The 21,630-nt window shown below is 34.2% G+C and overlaps 2 protein-coding genes and 1 long non-coding RNA gene across 9 annotated transcripts in view; 1 reads left to right on the forward strand and 2 right to left on the reverse strand.

Annotated features, from left to right (window-relative positions):
• Positions 1–4,029: 4,029 nt before the first annotated feature.
• LOC111627873 (PDZ domain-containing protein 2-like) lies at positions 4,030–13,920 on the reverse strand. 6 transcript variants are annotated; one of them, XM_023371537.1, is made up of 9 exons: positions 13,615–13,920; positions 12,043–12,169; positions 6,745–6,922; positions 5,386–6,550; positions 5,177–5,309; positions 4,991–5,101; positions 4,699–4,897; positions 4,498–4,630; positions 4,030–4,191 (listed from the first exon to the last, which is right to left on the reverse strand). In XM_023371537.1, exons 3-9 carry the CDS (start codon positions 6,920–6,922, stop codon positions 4,146–4,148), a joined length of 1,965 nt encoding a protein of 654 aa, XP_023227305.1. In that variant the 5' UTR covers positions 12,043–12,169; positions 13,615–13,920; the 3' UTR covers positions 4,030–4,145. The 6 variants fall into 6 exon arrangements, with proteins under 6 accessions (XP_023227305.1, XP_023227311.1, XP_023227307.1 ...); XM_023371543.1 differs by lacking the exon at positions 12,043–12,169; XM_023371539.1 differs by lacking the exons at positions 12,043–12,169; positions 13,615–13,920 and adding an exon at positions 11,997–12,018.
• Positions 7,515–14,698, forward strand: LOC111627875. The gene is made up of 5 exons (XR_002757080.1): positions 7,515–7,652; positions 8,184–8,281; positions 9,207–9,301; positions 14,245–14,353; positions 14,586–14,698. It is a non-coding gene; the product is annotated as an uncharacterized LOC111627875 (long non-coding RNA).
• LOC111627871 (structural maintenance of chromosomes protein 5-like) overlaps positions 14,047–21,630 on the reverse strand; it is a 36,618-nt gene continuing 29,034 nt past the window's right edge. The window contains exons 22-24 of one of the 2 annotated variants that reach the window (XM_023371535.1): positions 18,045–18,224; positions 17,874–17,969; positions 14,047–14,672 (exon numbers count right to left, since the gene is read on the reverse strand). In XM_023371535.1, coding sequence (XP_023227303.1) covers positions 14,544–14,672; positions 17,874–17,969; positions 18,045–18,224 — 405 coding nt within the window. In that variant the 3' untranslated portion in view covers positions 14,047–14,543. Of the gene's footprint in view, positions 14,673–17,873; positions 18,225–21,630 lie in introns of both variants that reach the window. The other variant, XM_023371534.1, reaches the window with a different exon arrangement.

The raw sequence follows: 21,630 nt of genomic DNA on the forward strand, positions 1-21,630 counted from the left end.
ATTATTAAAATAATCATCTTTTTTATAAAATTGAAAGTGATACCCCCTTTCAATATTATCATTTTTTCCCATATGTGAAAATATTTTTCATACTTTTCCTCTAAATCGTTAAAATCATCCAAGCGTTGTTCTTCGTACTTAATCTTATATTATGACATATCTGACGTGTTAACACTTTTATTTTGTGTCCTTTATTAAAAATTACGCGAATAAACGTGCAACTTTTATCGAGAAAATCGCTCTAAATCGTTGTTTTAATAAGCTAAAGTTGTTATTTAGAATAATTTTATATTCTTTTAATTAAATGGTTCCTCATTCTAGTTGTTCCGGGTCATCGATGAATTTCTTAATCAATTTAATACTGTTTATCGTTTGTATAAATCGACTTTTTATACATTAATAAATACGTTAAGAATTTATAATTAGTCCCGTTAAATTTAAATATATAAATATTTAAAAAGAATGCGCATTATTTGTACACATTTTCGAGTTTCGTTCGTTGGACACTCGCATTGTTATCCCTCACAATACGCTGTACATTCGATCTTAGTAAATGAAATAATCATTTTCTTTTTCTGTTTGTAGATCCGAAACGTTTCTTAATTACAAGGCACGCTTATATTTATAAACTGTAATCACTATTCATGATCTAACTAGTGACCATTTAGTTTCAACAACATGCAAGCTCACCAATGAAGGAATTAAAATTAGGTATGAGAATTTATTTTATCTGTCTTTTTATACGTATAAGTGGGTGGTCTACTTAGTCACGGACATAAAAATATACTTAAAATATGTAAAAGTTAGCATAAATCATTTAGCATGCTTTATATATTCAAATGAAAACTTCCAACGCCTAACAAACAAGCGATATACGCGGTATAATGGCTTTAAATACCACACGACATTTATGGTAGAAGATAGAGATATCCTTTTGTTTGAATTATATTTTATTTTATGCTTAGTGAATTATATACGTGAAATAAATATATACACACACTTGTCTTAATCAGGATTTACTAACTTCCTGGATTAATCTACAATTTATCAAGATATTCCTCATCATTATTGATAGTTTTATATACGTTTTTATCGTTCACTTTCCTTAATAAAGTGCTTAATAAATATAAAAATGAATAAAACACACGAATACCAACACAACTTGTCCTCTCTGTCACGATAAATTCACCTGACAAAGAGGCCATGTAGGAAGTGGCAAACAGTAAATAAATTTTTTTTTTTTCTGTCCTATTTCGTAAATCCTGAACACGCAGATGTTTAGTATAGACTGGACTATTTATAAAAATACAGAACGTAATTTGTTCTACGTCACCGATAACCATCCCCATTTACTTTACAAAGGTGTTGATGTAATTTATCGATCGGTGTTATTTATTATACGGATGCAAAAAGATTAATCCGTTCGACTGCCTGTTTGAAATGTGGGATGAATCGGCAATAAAATACATACCTCAATGTAACAAATATATATATATATAGAGAGAGAGAATCTAAGAAGGAAGGGAGGATAAGAAATTCATACACTAGAAAAAAAAAACAAGAAAAGAATACTGCATTCCGTCCAGTTAGGGCGGGTTTATATAAGTCAAACCTGTTTTCTAAATAGCAGAAAGATTAAGCAGGAGAACATTACGTTTCGTTTTACTTGTAGATTAGTTTCTTCTTATCTCGAATATTTGTTTAGTAAGCGTTTATTAAACAAATTTTACACCTTTATCGAGCTTATAAAACCTTAAATTTAACTCAATAAGTATATATAAAAGTACAAGTCGAACCCCCCCTATAACACTGTTGATTTTTCCGTTTTATATGATTTCCATGTTGTACGAGTCACTTAGATTTTACAAATACATGAGCCGTTCACAGCCCGGCACACATATTTTTGTAAAATCTAAGTGACTCGTACAACATGGAATTCGTATAAAACGGAAAAATCAACAGTGTTATAGGGGGAGTCGACTGTACAAATTTACCTAAAAAAAATTGTTTTAACAAACTTTTACATCAAATCACACTTTTGAAATAAATATAAAAGTGTAATTAACTCGTTAAATAATTCAAAAATAAATGAAGCTACGTCAAGATCGAATTTTTAAGTGTTATTTAAGGTGTATCTTTACAGTAAAATCACTTAAAAGTAACTTATTTTTCAAGTTCGCTTCAAACTAAAGCCGTATTGAATGCTACTACAGTAGAAAGTGACCCATTGTAGTGTTTAATTAATTAGTAAAGTTAAAGGGGAGACCAGAAAAAAAAAAGAAACACTATAGAGAACATCGGTTGTTGATAAAAGTGGAGAAGTGCATTGAACGATTCATTTTATTATACCTTTACCGGTCTGAGAGGAATCGTGACTTGTTTAAAGACTCGTTTATAAGTAGTTTGTCTGATAAGAATTCATCTTTCCTAGAGGAAGTGTCGTAAACGAATATTAAAAACTGAATAATTATTACTTTACACACAATACCCGTCTGTGTTTTTACTCATAGATTGAATATAAGTTCGATATTATACACATTTAATGGTTTGATGTTAGGGCAACCTGCAAATTTTTCTATGATTTATGCGCAAATGCCTTACAGAAATGCTAAATCGTGCTTCGAGTTACAACTATGTCGTTTCGTGTGATGTTCGAGCACGTGCCAGGTGTCTGTTTACTACTTACGTAGCTCCATCTGTTGGACGATTTCTTAATAATTTATTTTACAATTTTAATTTTTTTTAAATTAATTTAAATATATATATTTAATTTCTACATCGTAACTGTATACAATTATATATTTTTTATAATATTTTTGGAGAATATATATAATGATTAAGTTATTTTTTTATACCAGTAGATGGAGACACACGATCGTTTTAAAGTTGAGTCGACTTTCAGAAGCAGGCGCCATCTAGGATTACTTTTCTGAATTAATTTACAGGGTTTTTTTTTTAAATTGTAGTTTTATAACTTAAAAACTTTTATAACTGATCGAATTTAAACATTAATTTTCTTACTTACAAATAAAACATATTTAAACATCTTCTCCAATGTAAATTTTTTATATTGATTTAATTTTCGGAATTCTCAACAAACTTCTATTTACTTAGGATCTTCAGGTGCTGCAATAATATTTACAGATAGAAGTTGATAAGTCTGATTTATTTACTTTTGATTCTTTCTCTCTGTAAAATGTTGAACTTTGATATTAATCGTAAGCCCACGTCTCGATATTATTTTTAAGATAATAAACATTAACAAGACAACATTCGTTCAATTGTCTAAGTCAAACCGGAAAAATGAGCCAATAACCTTAATTTTAAACCTTATTTTCAGGTGAAAGGTTACTTCGTTTAGTCTCTCTTCTCTCTAATCATCAATAGACCTTACTTTAGAATGAAAAGTGACTTCGATTAATATATTTCACCTTAAAATAAGGTGTAGATTAAGGTTATTTGCTCATTTTTTCCTTTTAACTTAAATAATTGTATGAGTGTTGTCCCCTTAAGTTTATTAAACGAAAGAAGAATCTACCTTATTTTAACGTGAAAAGTGACTTTTCTTTAAATATAATAAACCTTAATTGAAATCTTATTTTTAACGTAGAATTATATTTAGTCTCTTCTTCATCTTAAAATAAAGTTTTAATTAAGGTTAACGGTTCTATTTTCGTTTAACGTACGCAGTAAAAGAACATTTTAAAATGAGAAGGGAGACATTTTTAAGTAATTAACATCATACAATCTCTACTTTTAAGATTGGTTTCATCTTATACGCATTGGAGAAGATAGTAAGTACTGTTTGGTCAAGTGGGTTAACAAGTAAACAATTGAAACCATACGGGAAAATCGATAAAGATACAAAATAAACGTTCCAAGAAACGTTTATAAACTAACCAAACGTTGCTTATGCCAACTAAGGGTAAGTCAGCAACTCGTAAAAGTAATTCTAATTGACAAATAAGCGAATTTAAAAAAGAAAAAAATACTTTATTTAACATTTAAACAAACAAATAATAATAATAATCACAATAACCGTTTGTACAAAACAAAATAAAAATAATGGAAATTACACAATATATATATATATATCTTCACGTAATACTATTTTCGTTTTCTTTATCTCTAAGGGGAATGTTTGCTTATCGCAACGTGTCCAATTCTCTACATGACCTGGATACCAAGGAACTGCAAAAGAAAACAAAGTTCATCAAAATTATGATTTTATACCTATTAATAATATACTACTATTCTCGATTCAATAGTTCGTCTAACGTGTCTTTTATGAGTTATAAATAGGGGTTTTCTTTATCCGTAACAACAATAGTGACTGTAAAGGGAACGATTACGAGAGAAGAGAACGGAAATATTTATCTGATTAAGATCTATCTCTCGTACTCTATTAATATAAAATATGATCAATTTACCATTGTGTTTTTACTTAAAATTCGTTTATTATTATATATTATCGTGATTCGGGATCGAGGAACTTACTTCATTTTAGTATTAGTCCTCCGACATATATGTAGTACCACCGATCCTTGTTTAATCCTTTTAAATGCTGCTATAGCTTCCGCGTGTGAACATCCCCTCAAAGACTGTCCGTTTATACTCATAATTTCGTCTCCTGTAGGTTGAAAAATGCGTTATAATGCCGGAATTTTTTAAAATTTTAATGATAATCAATACACTAACCTTCTTTTAGTCTTCCAGAATCGGCAGCTTGCCCACCTGGGAAAAGTGTTTTAACATAAATACCTAATTCTCCTTTAGGTGAGTCCCTTCCTCCTACAATACTAAAACCTAGACTTTTCTTCCCTGGTCCTTTCTCAAAGACTACAGTTTGAGTGGTTTTTGGTCTCCTGGGTAGAGTGCACAGGGCATCTGTTGTCGTCTAACAATTGACAAAAACTCTTTTTATGGCCGGTTCTTTTATATAGTTTAATAAATGAACACGTGCACAGAACAGAAATTCAATACAACTTACCTGATTGGAATCTGTTTCTATATAACTCGCATGTAAAGACAGGGTGCTAGCACGAGACAAATACTGTTCGTGTTGAGATCTCGATACACTTTCTACTCTCGATCTCCTTTCCTAATAATATAAATTTATATATTTATCAATGTTTCGAAGTTATTCGGGCAAATAAACACTAATAATCGACAAAACCTTTTCTGAAACGACAAGACACACTGAGCCTTCTGCCGATTTCAACAGTTGACAAGCCTCTTGTAAACCCATTCCTTGTAGTTTATGTCCATTTACAGCTAATAATTCGTCCCCTTCGTGCAAAACACCCGATCTAAATGTTTAAAATATGCAAATTAGTTAAGTATTGTTAATTCTAAATACAAGTAGTTTCAAAACCCTGCACTTACCTGTCGGCGGGACCATCCTTCTCTAATCCAACAATAACGTAGCCCATGATTCCACCTAAAGAATCGATACGTCCCGTTATATATAATCCCAAATCTCCATTCTGATCCTTCTCTAATCTGATGGTCTTTGTTCCATAACCTAAATCGGAGGACCACTCGTTTAATTGGGCTTCTAACCATTGCCGCCTTCTAATGTCTGTCGAAACACTGTGTATTTTATTACAACCTTTCTTCTTCATTTTAAGCTGATAGTTTAGATCTCCACAAGCTGCCGTGGTGTTTTCGGACACGGGAGGGGGTCTAACTTCCTTCTCTTCTGGGAATAGAGAAGATTGGAACAGGCTGCTGCGTTTATTTAGAGTATTAACGTCGATATTATTGGATAGTTGCGCGGAATCTTTCTTTAATTTAGTCTTGAGTAATTTGGTATCCAGTGTCCACGCTTTAAACTGGCTGAGTTTCGATTTAGCGTTGACTTTACTAGTATTATTACTAATACCCGTATCCTTGGTTTTATCCCTTCCTATCAATTGCGAAAAGGAAGGTCTTCTGTTCGTCACCTTGTCGTCGCATTTCGTATTCTTCCCTGCCGTTTTTAACTTTTGTAGCAGCGACAGAAACTTGTGTAAATTGGGGGTGACCGACTCCGATACAAACTCTTCGCTTTGTTTGATCTTAGGGCTGTCCTCCGCGCACGTTTTAACACCGTCACTTTCGTAGCCGGACTCGTCGGACCTCTGATGAACGGAGCCGGACAGACTCTGTATGTCTTCATTAGGTGAGCTGTAAGTGACGTTAGTATTGCACTTCCTAGCTAAGTGATCCAAATACACTTCTTCCTCGAACACCGTACCCAACTGCGATTTCGAATTCCTGGAGTGAGACGTATCTTCCTCTTCTTCCGTACAACCCATGCGTTGTAGAAGGTCCTCGCAACTAGTCGCCATCACCTCACTCGCTAGACTGTCCTCTAGTAGGGTGGAAGAAGACACGCTCCGATACATGTCGCCACAGCTAAGGCCAACATCGCGTAAACACTCTAAGCTCTGGCTATAAGTCTCCTGCATCTGCCACTTATCACTCTCGTAATTCTGGCTATCATCTGGTAGACAATATTTCCTCGGTCCCCTACTGTATTTCCGGTTCATCCGCAGAACAGACAAACCTAAAGAAGAAGAAAAAATAAACGGCAGAGTCAGTCAATGTGTCCTCTCTCCGCCGTTCCTACTGGCCGAGTAAGGGAATGGCTCAGTCACGTGACAGGCCAGCGGGTCATTAGGAGTATCCCGCAGGGTGAAAGGACTTTAGAAGGATGACTAATTGTCGTACAATTGATACAATTGCTGCCAATGTACTTACCCCGGAGGGAGTGTCCACTGGCGTATTTTCGATCGGAGTCGGGAGTCGAGATGCAACAGTTTTTGTCGTGATTTTTATTCGAATCGGTCGATATAACCGACAGACGTACCAAACGAGGCGGGGAAGGATTTCGTTTTTTGAAAATCCTCATTTTTCTCTGAGGTGATTCGTTATCCATCTGAAAAATACACACGTTGACTCACCTTCTCTATTCTACGTCTATATCTAACTGCGTTATTTTTAAACACACACACAACCGGTAAACAAATCAAACACCACTCGTTATCTATTGGAAACTCCAAAGTTTCCGGTTTACGAAAAAAATATTTAAAAAAAATAATGTCGACCGTTCCAAAATTAAACAAATTTAACACCTTCCGGTGACAAATAAGGACCCTTTCTAGTCGAAAATAACAGAGAAATTAGCATTAAATAAGCCCCGCGAGTTACAGAATTCGATTATAATTGTAACTCACCCAAATATCTTAATCGCGAGGTTGTTGAACTGATAAAGGAAGGTGAGTTTCGTCACTATCATAACCTATGTTTACACCACACACACTACTCGTTACGTGCCAAGTGTAAAGGATGATACGCCCGACGAACAAAAATCTGACGTACTATTCGGGCTCAAAAATCCCCCCACGTGATAGGTGACGAGACACGCAAGCGCCGTGACTAACCGGTAACTCCACGTTCACACCCCAAACCTATCTGAACACGTCTCGTATCGAAATTTCTCTACTTAAATACGTGATTGGCAGATTACTCACGATTCGAAAAGCGTTAAGATTTTCGTTTAGGGGTGTGCAAGCTTACCTTTCATTCGAATACGGAATTGTATAGATAACGGCCTTTAACGTAGACGAGTCGACCCCCCAGGCAAATCAATGACTCGGGTATGTGAGGTATGTGGTAATACGGGAATGTCGTCTGTCTCGATTCATACACACAACTCATAATCGCACCATATTGCCTTGTCAAATTCGAAGCATTTTATTATAACCACACCGTGTCTGAGTATTACATAACACTCATTGTAGGGGCTTCTAACACAATCGTGCCTTTATAGTCCTCCTTTTTATGTGCTGCAGGGGACTCAGACACTCACCCAGTCGCCCCGATAATGACCCATTGCTGGCAATTGGACCAGTATGGAAACGTGTCTGCTTCACTTCAAATTTATTACGTCGTCGGGGCCCCTCCTTTAAACCAATTTTCCAGTGTTTTGGGACGTGATGCAACAGATTTTATTCGATATTTTTATTCTCGTACGCATAAATAACGTAACACACTGGTCTATATTCGCATTGTATATGCTATAAATCTTATATTCTTTTTGAATGATGCCTCAATTTTCGTCTTACTAATTCGTGCGTAAAGTTATCCTTATCCTGTATTCGAAACTCTAACCAATTACTCTTGTATTACGATTTCAGATGTCAAGTTTGAAGACAGAAGAAGCGCTTGAATTGATTCTTTGTCTAAAACAAGGCGAGTGGAACTTTCCAGTCACTGACTGCATCTTTTATAAAAGGTATTTCTGAATTTTTATTACAGTAATCTATAACACTATACCTGTTTGTCGGAACATTTTTTTTTTTCAATACAGAAAAAAAAATAATAATATAAAATTAGTCCGAAGAATTATTCAAAAAAATCGAAAGTAGGACACTAGCAAACTATTTTTATCAAAATTATTTCTGCGCGAAATCATCCCCTTTAGCACGATTTGACTCCAGAAAATAGGGTCGACAGTATCGAAAAGTAGAACGTGGGGAATTCGCCTTATAAACTATGCTCATTCCCAGCATTTAAAGACATAAAAATATAAAAATACACTTACAATCCATAACCCTTTCTTCCATCTTTAACACCAACATCAAAACTACACGATACCCTTCTACCTTTAACCACACACTTCCAACATAGAAACCAATCCCGACACTGGTTTCGTCACGTGACGCCTACCTGCGAACACACACACACACACACACACACCTGAAAAAAATAGAAATTCGAGACTCTAAAAAAAAAAAATGCCGTTTGATGTAGCCTGTGTTTGTTAAACTGATCGAACACGTGCACATCCCTACGATGAAAAATAAGGGAAATGCTCTTTTTTTTTTTTTTTAAATGAGAATATATATATATAAAAAAAAGGTAACCTGTTCGACTGATGAGAACTGGGGGGGATAATTTTTATTATTCGCAGTGTTAAATACCTTGGCCTACTATAGTATCCTGTTTTTAAAAGTTTTTTAAACAATGCTAAATTATTAGGATATGTATGACAGGAAGAATTCTAAGGAAAAAAAAAAAAAAAAGATGCCGTTCCTGTCATTAATATTAGATTTGTCACCTTTTCTTTTATATAATTCAAATAATTAATAAGGACTTTTTATATATGACTTTTATCAAATCTGTTTGAAATTAACTCGAATTTTTCCCCTATTCTATAGGAAAAAAGTATGTAACGAGATATAAACTATTTGGAGGATGTTCTATAACCGCGTGACCTTCACACAGGTATGTTCGGATGCCTGGAGGTGTTACAGTAAGTCTTTTTTTTATATATATACATATTCTAGTATATATATATATATATATATTCTTATGTCCGAATTTTTTTGCCCTTTTTTTTATCCTGCGTTAGCCCGAGGGTTGTTTCAGACAGGTGGGTACCTATACCCCACCTGTCTTTTGCACTTTAATATTGATCACCTGGACACTTCTCGTTTGGTAGACCATTAAAAAAAGAAATACTGGTAGTTATCGTCTTAGTTCAGATGTATGGTGGCGATAAACGTGACATGTAAATATATCATTAAATAGAAATACTACCAGGTATATAACTATGTCCTTAAACATGTTTGCCATAAAGGAATATATGCTCCGATACATACATATATATATATATGAAGGGTGGCCCGAAATTCAGTTAACTTAACCATTGTTGCACTTATTCGAATTATTTCTTACTTATAAACACAAATTACAATGCTTTGATGAATTCGGTTTACGATTCTCTTTCATAAATATACCTGGAACACTTAACTATACGCGGTTAACTGATTTTTGGTTACCCTGTTACGTGACAAAATTTTTTCAACTTACTTTTTCTCTTGGAAAAGGGCGTTTACACTCTACACGGTGGGTCGAATTTAATAATGCGAAAGGGCCCGGTTAACTGACTTTTCGGTCGCCCCGTATGACACAAAAAAGCCGAACGATCACGCTATACATACACACAGGACAGAATTTAATAATACGAAAGGAAAGCCGATATCATATATAAGGAAATTGAATTTAGAGCGTCATTTTTCCTTTAACCTGCACCCTAAATGAGTTTATATTAGATTTAGCACATTTTATTTTAAAAAAAATTTGCATAAAAATATGCTAGGAACATTAAAGAATATGTCCTTGACTGCGCGAATCATCAATAAAATGATCACATAATGCAAACTTTTCTTCATTAATGGTAATTAATTTATTACTGTACTGTAATTTACTGCATTATCTTTTTTTTTTTTTCTTCTTAATTTTATCGTTGCTCGTCCATCTCCCCTTATAAAGACTACATCTTAGAAAGAATGTAGTTCTTAGCGAGGTTTTTCTCTCATCCCTTTTTGACTTTTACTTTGTTATCTGCTTCACACAAATAGCTAATTAATTCTCGTCCCCAATTTATAAGGCTCTCAAGGACGAAGCTTAGATCCCTTCGGGCTGCAAAGGGTCATAGTACTTAAATCCACCAAAAAATTTTTTTCCTCCTCCTTCTTCTTCTTCTTCTTCTCGCAATCTTCGTACTTCTCTATTGAGGTAACACGGGGTTATGTAATTCCATCATTCGTAATTACGTCTTCCTGATATTTATATAGCAATTTCATTCCTATCTCTACCCCAGTTATAAAGTATTTTGAAGTTAAACTAGCTATTATATACCAAATTACAAAACTTTACAGTAGATAATAGGTAGGGGGAGATTAGCTTGAGATTTGTTCCATCTTTATTATCTCGACGAGCCATACTGGGGATTCTTAGATAAAGGTACCACTTCCGCGGTTAGACACGTAAATGGATAACTCCAATAACATAATAAATTCGACCGAAATAATAAGATTTTGTGTGTTACGATCGTACCTATAACACAGCGAAGTTCACGCAGGTTTCGACGGGATAGCGTGACTACAGTCCTAATCGCTCGTCACGTGATCGGAGTAACGTCGCACGAAATGGCCTAGCCGCAAGTTTTTTGGCCCCACTATATAAATATAAAAACCTATAGGGTATCTATTAAAATATAAAATTACACTATTAATTACACATTTTAATACAACCGAAAGTAGGTCGTAATAGAGTGCAACGTCTAACGTACAACAGGATGTATAAATTAAGCTTAACAAACACTCGCTAATTTAATATACTGTATAAGGCTAGAAACATCTAAAATGTGCTCATCTTAATTAAATTAACAGACGAAAATAACTAACGTCCGAATTGTGAAGGTGATAATAACACTGAAAGGAACGTGACGCGTAGTTTAACCTTTCGATCCGCATAAAATTATACGAATTAAGATAGGTGGAAAGGGACATTTAATTGACTGTATTGACTGTCCTGTTCGCTTCCAATTACACTGGTCAAAACAGCGTGACTGGACTCCACAGACTCGACATCACGCATCAGCTGTTGTCATCTCAGCTGCTACAGGAAGTTAACTTTATTTTTGATTGTTTGAACGGGATCTTAATTCATTGCTCACCGAACAAAAAAAACACCCAGTGTTATTAACCTTGAAGCTAATAGTCTAGTTATAAACATACAAGCGCTTCGTAGTTTACGTACACGCATTTTCTGAATTATAAATAACGTCTGACGCACGGGCATCCGCAGAGGGGGAGGCAAATCGAGTATAAAAATCTCCTTACTGTACTCTATACACGTAAAAAAATACCATTAAATAGATAAAAATTTATTGAGGTAATTATTTGTCTTCAAGCTTTGCACCCCCCCTGGAAAATTTTCTGCGGACATCCCCCCGGTATGACGTAATTTAATCGAACGTAATTTCGGAAAAATCCAACCTACATAGCCAAACCCATAAAGGAATTTTTGAGGAAAAGGGAGCGGTTACGAGGAAATGCTCTTTAACTGGAAAGAATAATTTTATAATAAATAAGAAATTTAATTTTTCGAAATCCGAAATGGTGGAAATTAAAACATAAAAATAATTACAAAAATACTACCGTGTTTGCGGAGGCATTGACAAGGACAAACAGTGGGAAGATATACCTTGCTGTATTTAGGACACACAGGATTTAGTTGACCTTGTCCGTTGTAGTTTGGCTACCTGTCTTCATAAAATCGGAATGTTGTTCACTATCGATATACCGCATTCCAGTTTGGGCACTTGACTCATCTATAACAGAATGCGAAAGGATGAGGAACGTGATTTAATGTGGCCATAAAAATTGAATTGCCTTTTTTTTTTAAAGGAAAAAAAAATATCACTCGTCTTTTAATATTAAACTGGCAAAAACCAATGAGCCTTAACTTTGTGAGGGAGTTTCGCAGGCTTCCGTCTGTTTTCGCGTAATTATCGACACTCGTTTTTACTAATATCACAACACAAGACACTCCTAGAACTTTGTCTATAGGTCAAGAGGATCTTTATATATAAATAATTTAGTCTTCTTTCTCTTTCTTCTGTTAAAGATGCCAATCACAGAGGCATTTGTCTTCGGGCGAGCATTTCTATTGGAGGATCTTATCTCTTTTTTTTTTAGTGTTATTACTATTCAACGTAACTACTGGCGCGTATATCACGCAAATTTGACATCTAATGTTATTATTTTCGTCGTTACACTAGGAGAAAACTTTCTACACGTAAATAAAAACTGTTAAGTAAGCTTTAAAAATTACAAAATCGAAAAAATTACATACCACAAAGGTTACAACGCCACTTCAGTTTTTAAAACGACTACGCACGCGGATGTGTCGTTAGATTTAACCGTAGGTCTTTACACCAACACAGCTGGGAGGTCATACGGTAGATCCCAATGTCGGGGCGTTAGTTTTCTTAAAATCCCACCTTATAACGTAGGTAGCGGTTAGTGTTTTCATTATTCCTCCAAAGGACGTAGATAATTCATGCATTTTTTTTATATAAAAATCCTCCCGTTACTCCCGTTTTTTTCGAAACTCTACTCTGATTGTAGGGTGGTATTTACTGTTTTATACTCGATGAGTTATTAAGTATTTAGGGCAAATAACGTTTGGGTAAAATGTTATAAAAAATAAATAAATAAATCACGAACTTTCATGGTTGATAGAGTTAGAAGTCAAACAAAAGAAAAACTTATTCTTGTACCACCCTGTTATCAAAAAAGAAAGTAGGTCTGACGAGTTCCGTATCGCTGCACAACAACACCGTTTGTTCCTAGCACATCTCTAGAGAATTTCTGTTAAGAATGCTTAAATTTAACACGTACTTTGTTAGCCTATTTATTAGCATTTCTACTAAACAAACTGTAAAATACACGCTCTATAAATTACCTGTTTTACTAAAACATAATATTTACAAAAAGAACGAGCCTCGTGCGCTCGTCCAACGAATCGAAGAGTTTCTAGCGTATAATTTCTTTGATATCAAGTTCATTTTTAAGATAATAGAAAAAAGCTGCGTTAATTTATTTTTTCTACACTCGACCCCCTTTTCTTTAAAGTTTAAAGCACTCAAAAAGGAAAAAAAAAAACAAGCGCTAATGGTGCGTGCGAACTGTATCGTTAGATTTAATGGTGAAGATTTATATATAATATAAGATATTCTAGAAAAACACGTTAAAAGTATGAGAAAATACCCACCACGCTAGTCTCGGTCGGTTGTTTTAATAGTGTAGTTTAGTCGCTTTTCAGACGTAACAGATGTTTAACAGTTGCGAGACACCAGGTGCTGTTTTGACATACCACCTACTAGCACTTGTCACAATAACTCCCACACTGTCAAGCACCGTTAATTTGACTCGAACCTTTAACACGCACGTATAAATACGTAATATTTAACTTTATACGCTAAAATATAACTCGAAGGTTTCCGCTTCTAACACAGAAGTTTCCAAATGATACATACACAAACTACACACGGTGGAGCGTAAGATGACCTGTGACACAGTTCCTCGAAGTACATCCTCGGGGAGGAATAATATCCCGGTACGAAAATCTGGTTTACTTGTAAATTTTCATTTTTTAAATTATAAAAGATAGCTTTTAATAAGAATAAAATATATTTTTATTTTGTAATAAATGAAAAATACAAAATGTTTCCATTGTAAAAACGTTTCTTTTTTTTAAAACTTGGTACACGTCATAACTGTATAAGAAATCGAATAAACTGTATATATAAACACAACTGCGGTTTAGGAATGTCGTAGCTTCAACGAATATATTTTCGTATATTGTCCGTATAATTGTTAAAAATATTGTTTTTTTCAACAGGTTTTATTCTGTTATAAGGCAAAGGTGAACGCTGTCTTAGTACGAACCTTGGAAAAAAACAAACAACAATGCTTCTGCAGTAACGGAGTCGACTAGATCAACAACACACGTAAGTGATGATATATGACGCAAGTTCCGTAGACAGTATTGTGCCGATTGTTTTTGTTTTTTAATACACGCTTATCAGAAATACTAAATATACATTTGAACATGTTTAAAAAAATAAATATACAATGTACGGTGCCCTCCCTTTAAGGCCGGAAAAGCACTTTTGAAACCAACGCTATCGATAGAATATTTTAAATTGCCAATCTGTGACGTCTTCTAATAAATTTTTGCAGGTTCCACTTCGTGTGACTGATAAGTTTCGGTCCATTGTGAATCAGAAGAACTGTCATGTTTTCTGAAAATTCCAAGTCTGGTAACAGCTGCAAAATGACAAAAAAAAAAAAAATACAGCAGGAAATCAATTGTTTTTAATTAATATTATTTTTTTTATTAATTACAATATATAAGAAATCGTTGAACCAATAACTCAAAGTTCTTTTGTTAATGTCTTTTAGAGCATATAATTAAAAGATAAATTTCAGACTAGTAAATAACAACAACATGCAACGGATACAGAAAGCAGACACACGGCCCAACTAAGCATATAAAACGGTTTTATCACATCAATAACTACAAAGTATACAAAAATAACCTTTCCTGTATGTGTATAACATGTGGCATTAATTTAATAATGAATTTGGTGACTAACAAACTTTTAAGATATATTCATTGACTTTAAAACACGGAAAATTAATTAGTGAATGCATAAGTAAATTTGACATAACATGATCTTACACAGAAGATATATTAGATAGAAAATAAATAACAAAAAGTATATTCTTAATATATGTAAAATATAAAAATTTTTATTTTGTAATGGTCATAAAAATCAAATAACAGCCAATATCTAAGTGTCCTTTGAACATTAAATAGATAAAATTTTATCTATTTAATTATGTTGTTATATTTTAGTTTCCTCCTCAAAATTCAGTTAGAATATGTTTTTAAACTGAACTCTTATTATATTGCTTATTTTTAATAAAGTTTGACAATATCAAGCATAGACAAAATTACATTACTATAAAATATGAAAATAACCAATAAATGCTAAATTTGACAACTCCTTACAAATACAAATGTTTGAGAATTTAATTTGCAGTATTCAAACTAATTCTATGTATAATTTGGCAACAGGCGGTTCCCCATTTCACCATTCCCGAAGGAAAAGGCATATAAACATATGTCCTGAGATGAGAAGTTTTCGAGAAGTTGAACCTCTTACGACAGCGTTAGGTGAGAGATGGGTTTTCTTGCATACTCACGTAAAAATACCCTCCGTGTTTGGAGATGTCACAGCACAACGCCCACACCCTTATCTTTTTTCTATTCCCAATGCATAATTGGGTTAAGTACAGAGATACATAACTACAGAAAGATAATGTACAAACATGGGCAGTTGTCCATCTTAATGAATGGCTAAGTGCATGTGATATTTATGAATCAACTTTTTGAACACTTTATAGGCATCATGATCCTTAAGAAAGACATGATCACATGGCCAATTAATACCCCTCTGGCTAAGAGTAAGGGCAAGCTCATGCCTAGTGACCTCAGTCGTTGGACAGATGTGTATGTAGTGCTTGACCCCATCACAGCAATTACAGATGGTACAGATGTCCATTGCTGATTTGCCAAACCTCTGCAGGTAGACCCTGAATCTCTCATGCCTAGTGAAGAATTGGATGGTTTCAAAGTCCAGATTCACCCAGTGGTGGATCACGAATAGAAGAAAAGAAGTTCCTGACAAGGCTATTGTAGTTATCCCATCTCTGGCAGCAGAAATCCATACTTGGAGCCTGAAAAGAGAGGCAGGGAGCACTGAATACTTGAAAGGGCTAGCTAGAGGTACCACTGTAGCAGCCTCCCTGGCAAGAAGATTACCAAGCTCATTACCAAGGACACTCTGATGACCCCTTCCCATTTGAGGGAATATGAATTTTGTGCACAGGGTATATGGTTTAGAATCTTTCTAGCCAGAGGGTGAAGGTTATTTGAATTCCTGAGTGCATTGATTACTGAAGCACTATCAGAACAGATGGTAACTCTGCTTCCAGTAAGATTGGCCTCACACCATTGTACAGCCATGTAAATGGCACAGAATTCTGCCTGGAATATAGAGCAGTCAGGATGAAGTTTCAGAGTTCTGATGAATGTCCTCCTCACTGGCAAAAATAACAAAGGCCAAGCCAGTGCCCTCCTCACTCTTTGAACCATCCATGAAGATTGTATAATCAGCATCATTTGTAAAAGATGAGTCAATCTGATGTCTCATTGCTGGATGAGGGAGGGTGGTAAACAGGACATCTGTCTCATAGGTGCCTTCAGCATAGGAAGTAGAGTTCATAATGATGTCGTGGCCTTTCAAATGAAGATCTACAGGTGGTTTCCTACCAATAATCCAAAGTGAATAATTCGTGGTGGACAATGCCCACATCATCAACAGGAGTGGCATATTCTAGTATCTTTGAATTTTTTTTTTCTGTGGAGACACCCAAAGGATTTAGATTGGGGGAGCAAGGAGGCCACACCGCCAAACAACTCTACCTATCCACATTATTGATTAAAGAGAGCTGAAGGAGCTCACTTTAGTCAACAGTTATGTAATAAAACATGTCTAGCAATTTCTGTAATACGAGGTTTGATTACTCAGACACACATTTATATGCCTTCTTCTTTATTTTCCATGAGGAATCATCCAACTATTTCAGAACTACCCTGTATTTATATTATTGTATGAGCTGATTTCTGTGAAAATAAATACTGCAAATTTTTTGAATAGATTCAAAGTTACATATTATTAATTAGTACTAGGCAATAATGTTTTTCCTTCATAAAAACTAAAATTCTATCTAATTCGAAATATGTAAAATGCACTGCAGTTTCTACTGCTTTAAAAGTACACACAATGGCTTTTAATAACTGCAGTGATCGAGCTGATATAATTTCGTACTTGCTAGATTTGAAATTATTGAATTTTGTTTGATCCATTTTAATTAAAAAATTATATTGTAGGAAGTAAGCATTAATAAAACTTGTTGATGATTTGTAGAAAGAAAAGGAAGCTTATATAAAAATATATAGGTACTGCACATATAAGTTGACAACAACCAAAACATTAAATATATTTTAGGAAAAAGTATTATATAAAATGTAGGTATGTAATACTAAAGGCAATGGTAATAGATAATCATAACACAATTTGACAAGCAGCAGGCCATTGTTTTGTACTTTTTGCATTTAGAAGGATTAAAAGAATAACGGAGACAATCGGCAGAGCAATCAAACAATGGGTGGTGATTACACCAGCAGTTTATCGTGTCTTTTATACAGGTTCTATTAATTTTTACCCTCGTTAAGTTAAAAAATGCTGTTCCTTTTGTTGAAATAACAAATAATAATTGGAACCATAAAAAATTGTTTTCCATTCAATACACAATATTAAAAACACTTAAATTCTAACCTTGCATGCAGTTAAAATTAATGGCACATTCTAACCGTATTGTATACTAACAAATAATTACCTTGGGTGTTAAAAGGAAATACTGAGAACTGTTTTCTTGGCAGGCAGTTTTTACCACGAGTTCAAAAACTTTCCTCTCATTGGTCGAATCCATACCCTGAATAAGCAGATGATTCTTTTTTAATTTTTGGCAAATTAATATGATTTCATCACAAAACCAAACTGTTCCCACCTGGTTGATTTCATCCACACACCTAAATGGCACCTTGGTCAGCTCCTGAAGGGATATCATGTACAGTACAGTGGCCACGCTGCGTTCGCCTCCACTCTGCTGATATGGTGTCAGTTCTTTTAACTGTTCGCTGTCTCGATATTTCACCTTGATGCATATCCCGTACTTTTCGAAATCATCCTTTAAAATTCATTTGCAATATAAATATTAATGAATAAATTAGAAAAAAGGAAAATGCCTTTAATTACAATACTGTATACCTTAAATGATTTTAGAACTTATGGATATATTAAGGTATATTAATGATAATTGAAATTTAAAATGTGAGTCATGTAAAACTTATTTGTTTATTTTTTACTTTTGTACATAAGTACAGTAATACCCCGAACTTACACGATAGGTGGGACTGAGCGATAACCATGTAAGTCGAATTTGTGTAAGTCGGGGTATAATTTCGCAATTTATGTAAAATCCAAGTAGGATGTACATAAGCTAATAAATGTTCTTGTTAATCTTATCTCGTCTTTTGATTCATTTATGGTTACAAGAAATCACCACATATATCTACGGAGACTCGAGAGACTCTAACAAACACAGAAATAAATAACACACAATAAATTGTAGCTATGTGTCGATTCCGCACGACACGTCCAAACATGTAAGCTGAACAATAATATGGGGGAGTGAGTAATCAAGAGTTGCATGGCGCTCAAACAAAAGATGAATCAACGAGATTTGAAAATCGCATAACTCCGGGTTCACTAAGTCAGGGTAGCATAAGTCAAGGTATTACTGTATTAAATCTCTATGGAAAAACTAGTTAATTTAAAACAATTAACTGAAATCTGATTATTAAAAAAAAACTACTTTTAAGCATATAAACTGCTCATTAAAACTGCAACATCAATAAGGGCAAAACAAGAAGAGCTATCAAAGCCATATGTATTTGTATATGTATCAAAGCCATTATGTATACAGATAACTTACAGACAAGGGTAAAACAATTACAATTTTGGTTTGGTTCAAGCCGCGGAACGTACAGAAATTGGTATCTCATGTGACCATCGTGAGTGGTAATAACTGCCACCACATGGCTCTGCACAGAGAGGAATAGATGTCAGATGTTTGCTTGGGGTGTTATCAGAGTTAGTCTGCTGTCGATGTTGTGATATTGTGGATGCAAGGGTTTGTGATGTGATTGTACAATCTGCAATAGCCAAGTAGATAAGAGTCCTCTTGTTCAGAGGTGTAGTATATCCATTTGGATCCTTCAAATCGGTTTATTTGTTCCTCCTCAACCCACTGATTCCATATTCACATCACCTTGGCAGCATTCCTTCTAACGGGAGCACCAATTTTATGGAAAGATAATCTGCAGTTCCAATATGCCACAATTCTCCCAGTATCAAAATCTGATGCCTGTTGGTATGGTTGCTGTATTCTTCAACAAGGCACACTAAGTGTCTATGCACAAGAACAGTGAAAAAACAGAATTCCAATAACTTTAAGAGGTGAGAAAAAAACATTTTTACTATTTCCAAGAAGCATTACAGGTGGACGTGATTTGCATTTGTACTTCATCATTAACCATTCACACATCCTGTAGATTTCAAAACAATCGGATTGTTTTTGGTGTTGCAATTTTAATGGCCAGCAGCGTAGAGTTTCTTATTTTAGTCTCACAAAAGTGTGGTTCATGCTGCATCAGTCAGTAATTCCCATTTCCCTATCACAAAACATTTGAAACAACGAGCCCAAGGAGAGAACGATAGATACATTTCAAAATGCAGATTGTTTTCAGCCAATTACATCTCCCATAGTGCTATAATCGATGCGACTGGACAGTCATCAGTCCACCCTGCCAAAAACCAACAGAGGCTATTTATTGCAAAAAACCATATTATACTCTTTTTATATAACATCTAACCACACACTTAATGATGCCACACTTGAACATTTAACACCAAGAAATACTTATCCATCCTGGCTATAGTCCTTATTTAAGACCATTGGGCTTCCAAATCCCTCTTATCGCTCAGAAATATATATTTTCCTCATCATTAATAATTGTTAATTTGAACTGCCAAGCTTTTGGAAAATGATCTACAAAATGAAGTTTGTAAAATCACTATTCATTTGCATCATTGATAGTTTCTAGTGTTACATTTTGGCTAATAAACCTTTGTAAAAATCTAGAAACGATTCATTAAGAAAGAAAAATAATATGGCATCTACAATTACTTGCACGAAAGAAATTATAGACAAACAAAACAAGCTATTGTCTTTTCAAAATACAACACAGTGAATACATATCTTTACATTTTAAAATAACAACTTGCCCAACCATTAAAATAATTGAGTAATTAAATAATTACTTATTTGTCAAGCGTAAAATTATGTAATCGCTTCCATAGTCGCTTAAAGATTTAAGTTTCTATTTCTTCTAAACATTATTCAAAGACTTATTGCAAACCTTCACAAAGATTTGCATAGTTTTTAGAGATGTGGAAGAATCCATCCATGTCTCTATTATATTCCTTATAACTTAGTAGTTAAGCTATAACGAGAATTTTTGAAATTAAGCTAGAAATCTAGCAGATCATATGCTATACATAATTTTTAGATTTCCAAATATATTGTGAAGAAATAAACTCAAACTTCCCAACAAAGACTTTGCCAATTGATCATTCCTATTTCAAAGTTTGCACAAGAAAATATTAACTCTGAATTTTGAAAATGAGTTATAGATTTTCAACTGAATTCCATTAACTAAACATTAATAATGTAAAAGACAATAGTCAGTGGACACATACAAATTATCGACCTAAAACCTCTACAGATTGAGTCCAAAGACAATGGGAAATCGTAGCAATGGAGTTTGTAGAATTCCACAATTCCATCAGTTGCCAAATTAAAGATTTCAGTATGTTTGACACGAGCGTTCTCTGTGCTGTCTTATTACTCTTCTTTATAATGATCTTTACCATGTGACATTCTTTTATCATATGTATATGATAGTATCAACTAAATTGCAGTTTAATCAGTTTAAAAAGAGAAGTGATACTTCCCTCTTTCCAATTTGAAAAACAATTACAAAAAAATTGAATCACATTCAATTTTGTGGAGTAATCCATCCTTCCCTGTCACATCAGACACAGACTGGATTTTGATTGTAAATTTTAATTGTATACACAATCTAAAGAGATTTAGTGGTTCAAATGTGACTGAATCTGCTTCGGTGATATTTTGGGATGTGCAGAAGAACAAAAAACTGAACCCCTTTGGACCTGCAAGCAACAAACATATTTGTACAAGACTTGCATTTTATGGAGTCCTGGACGACATGGAGTTTCTGCTCATTGCAATCCCCATTCCCAAAAGTAAAATCCAAAGGTGGAAAATGACAGGTTTGACAATCGACTTCAATTGATGCTTTGTAATGCTTCTCGAGCGTGATGCATTATCGTCTTTTGAGGTTACTGAATTTGCAATGCATCCCAGATAAACCACATGTCCCCACAGAGGAAACTGCCAAAAGTGCCATGGTGAATGCTTCGATACTAATTTTTTTTTACAGAAATGTCTT

Source organism: Centruroides sculpturatus, unplaced genomic scaffold (genome assembly GCF_000671375.1).
Source record: "Centruroides sculpturatus isolate CEXI.00-Female unplaced genomic scaffold, Cexi_2.0 scaffold335, whole genome shotgun sequence".
NCBI lineage: Eukaryota > Metazoa > Arthropoda > Arachnida > Scorpiones > Buthidae > Centruroides > Centruroides sculpturatus.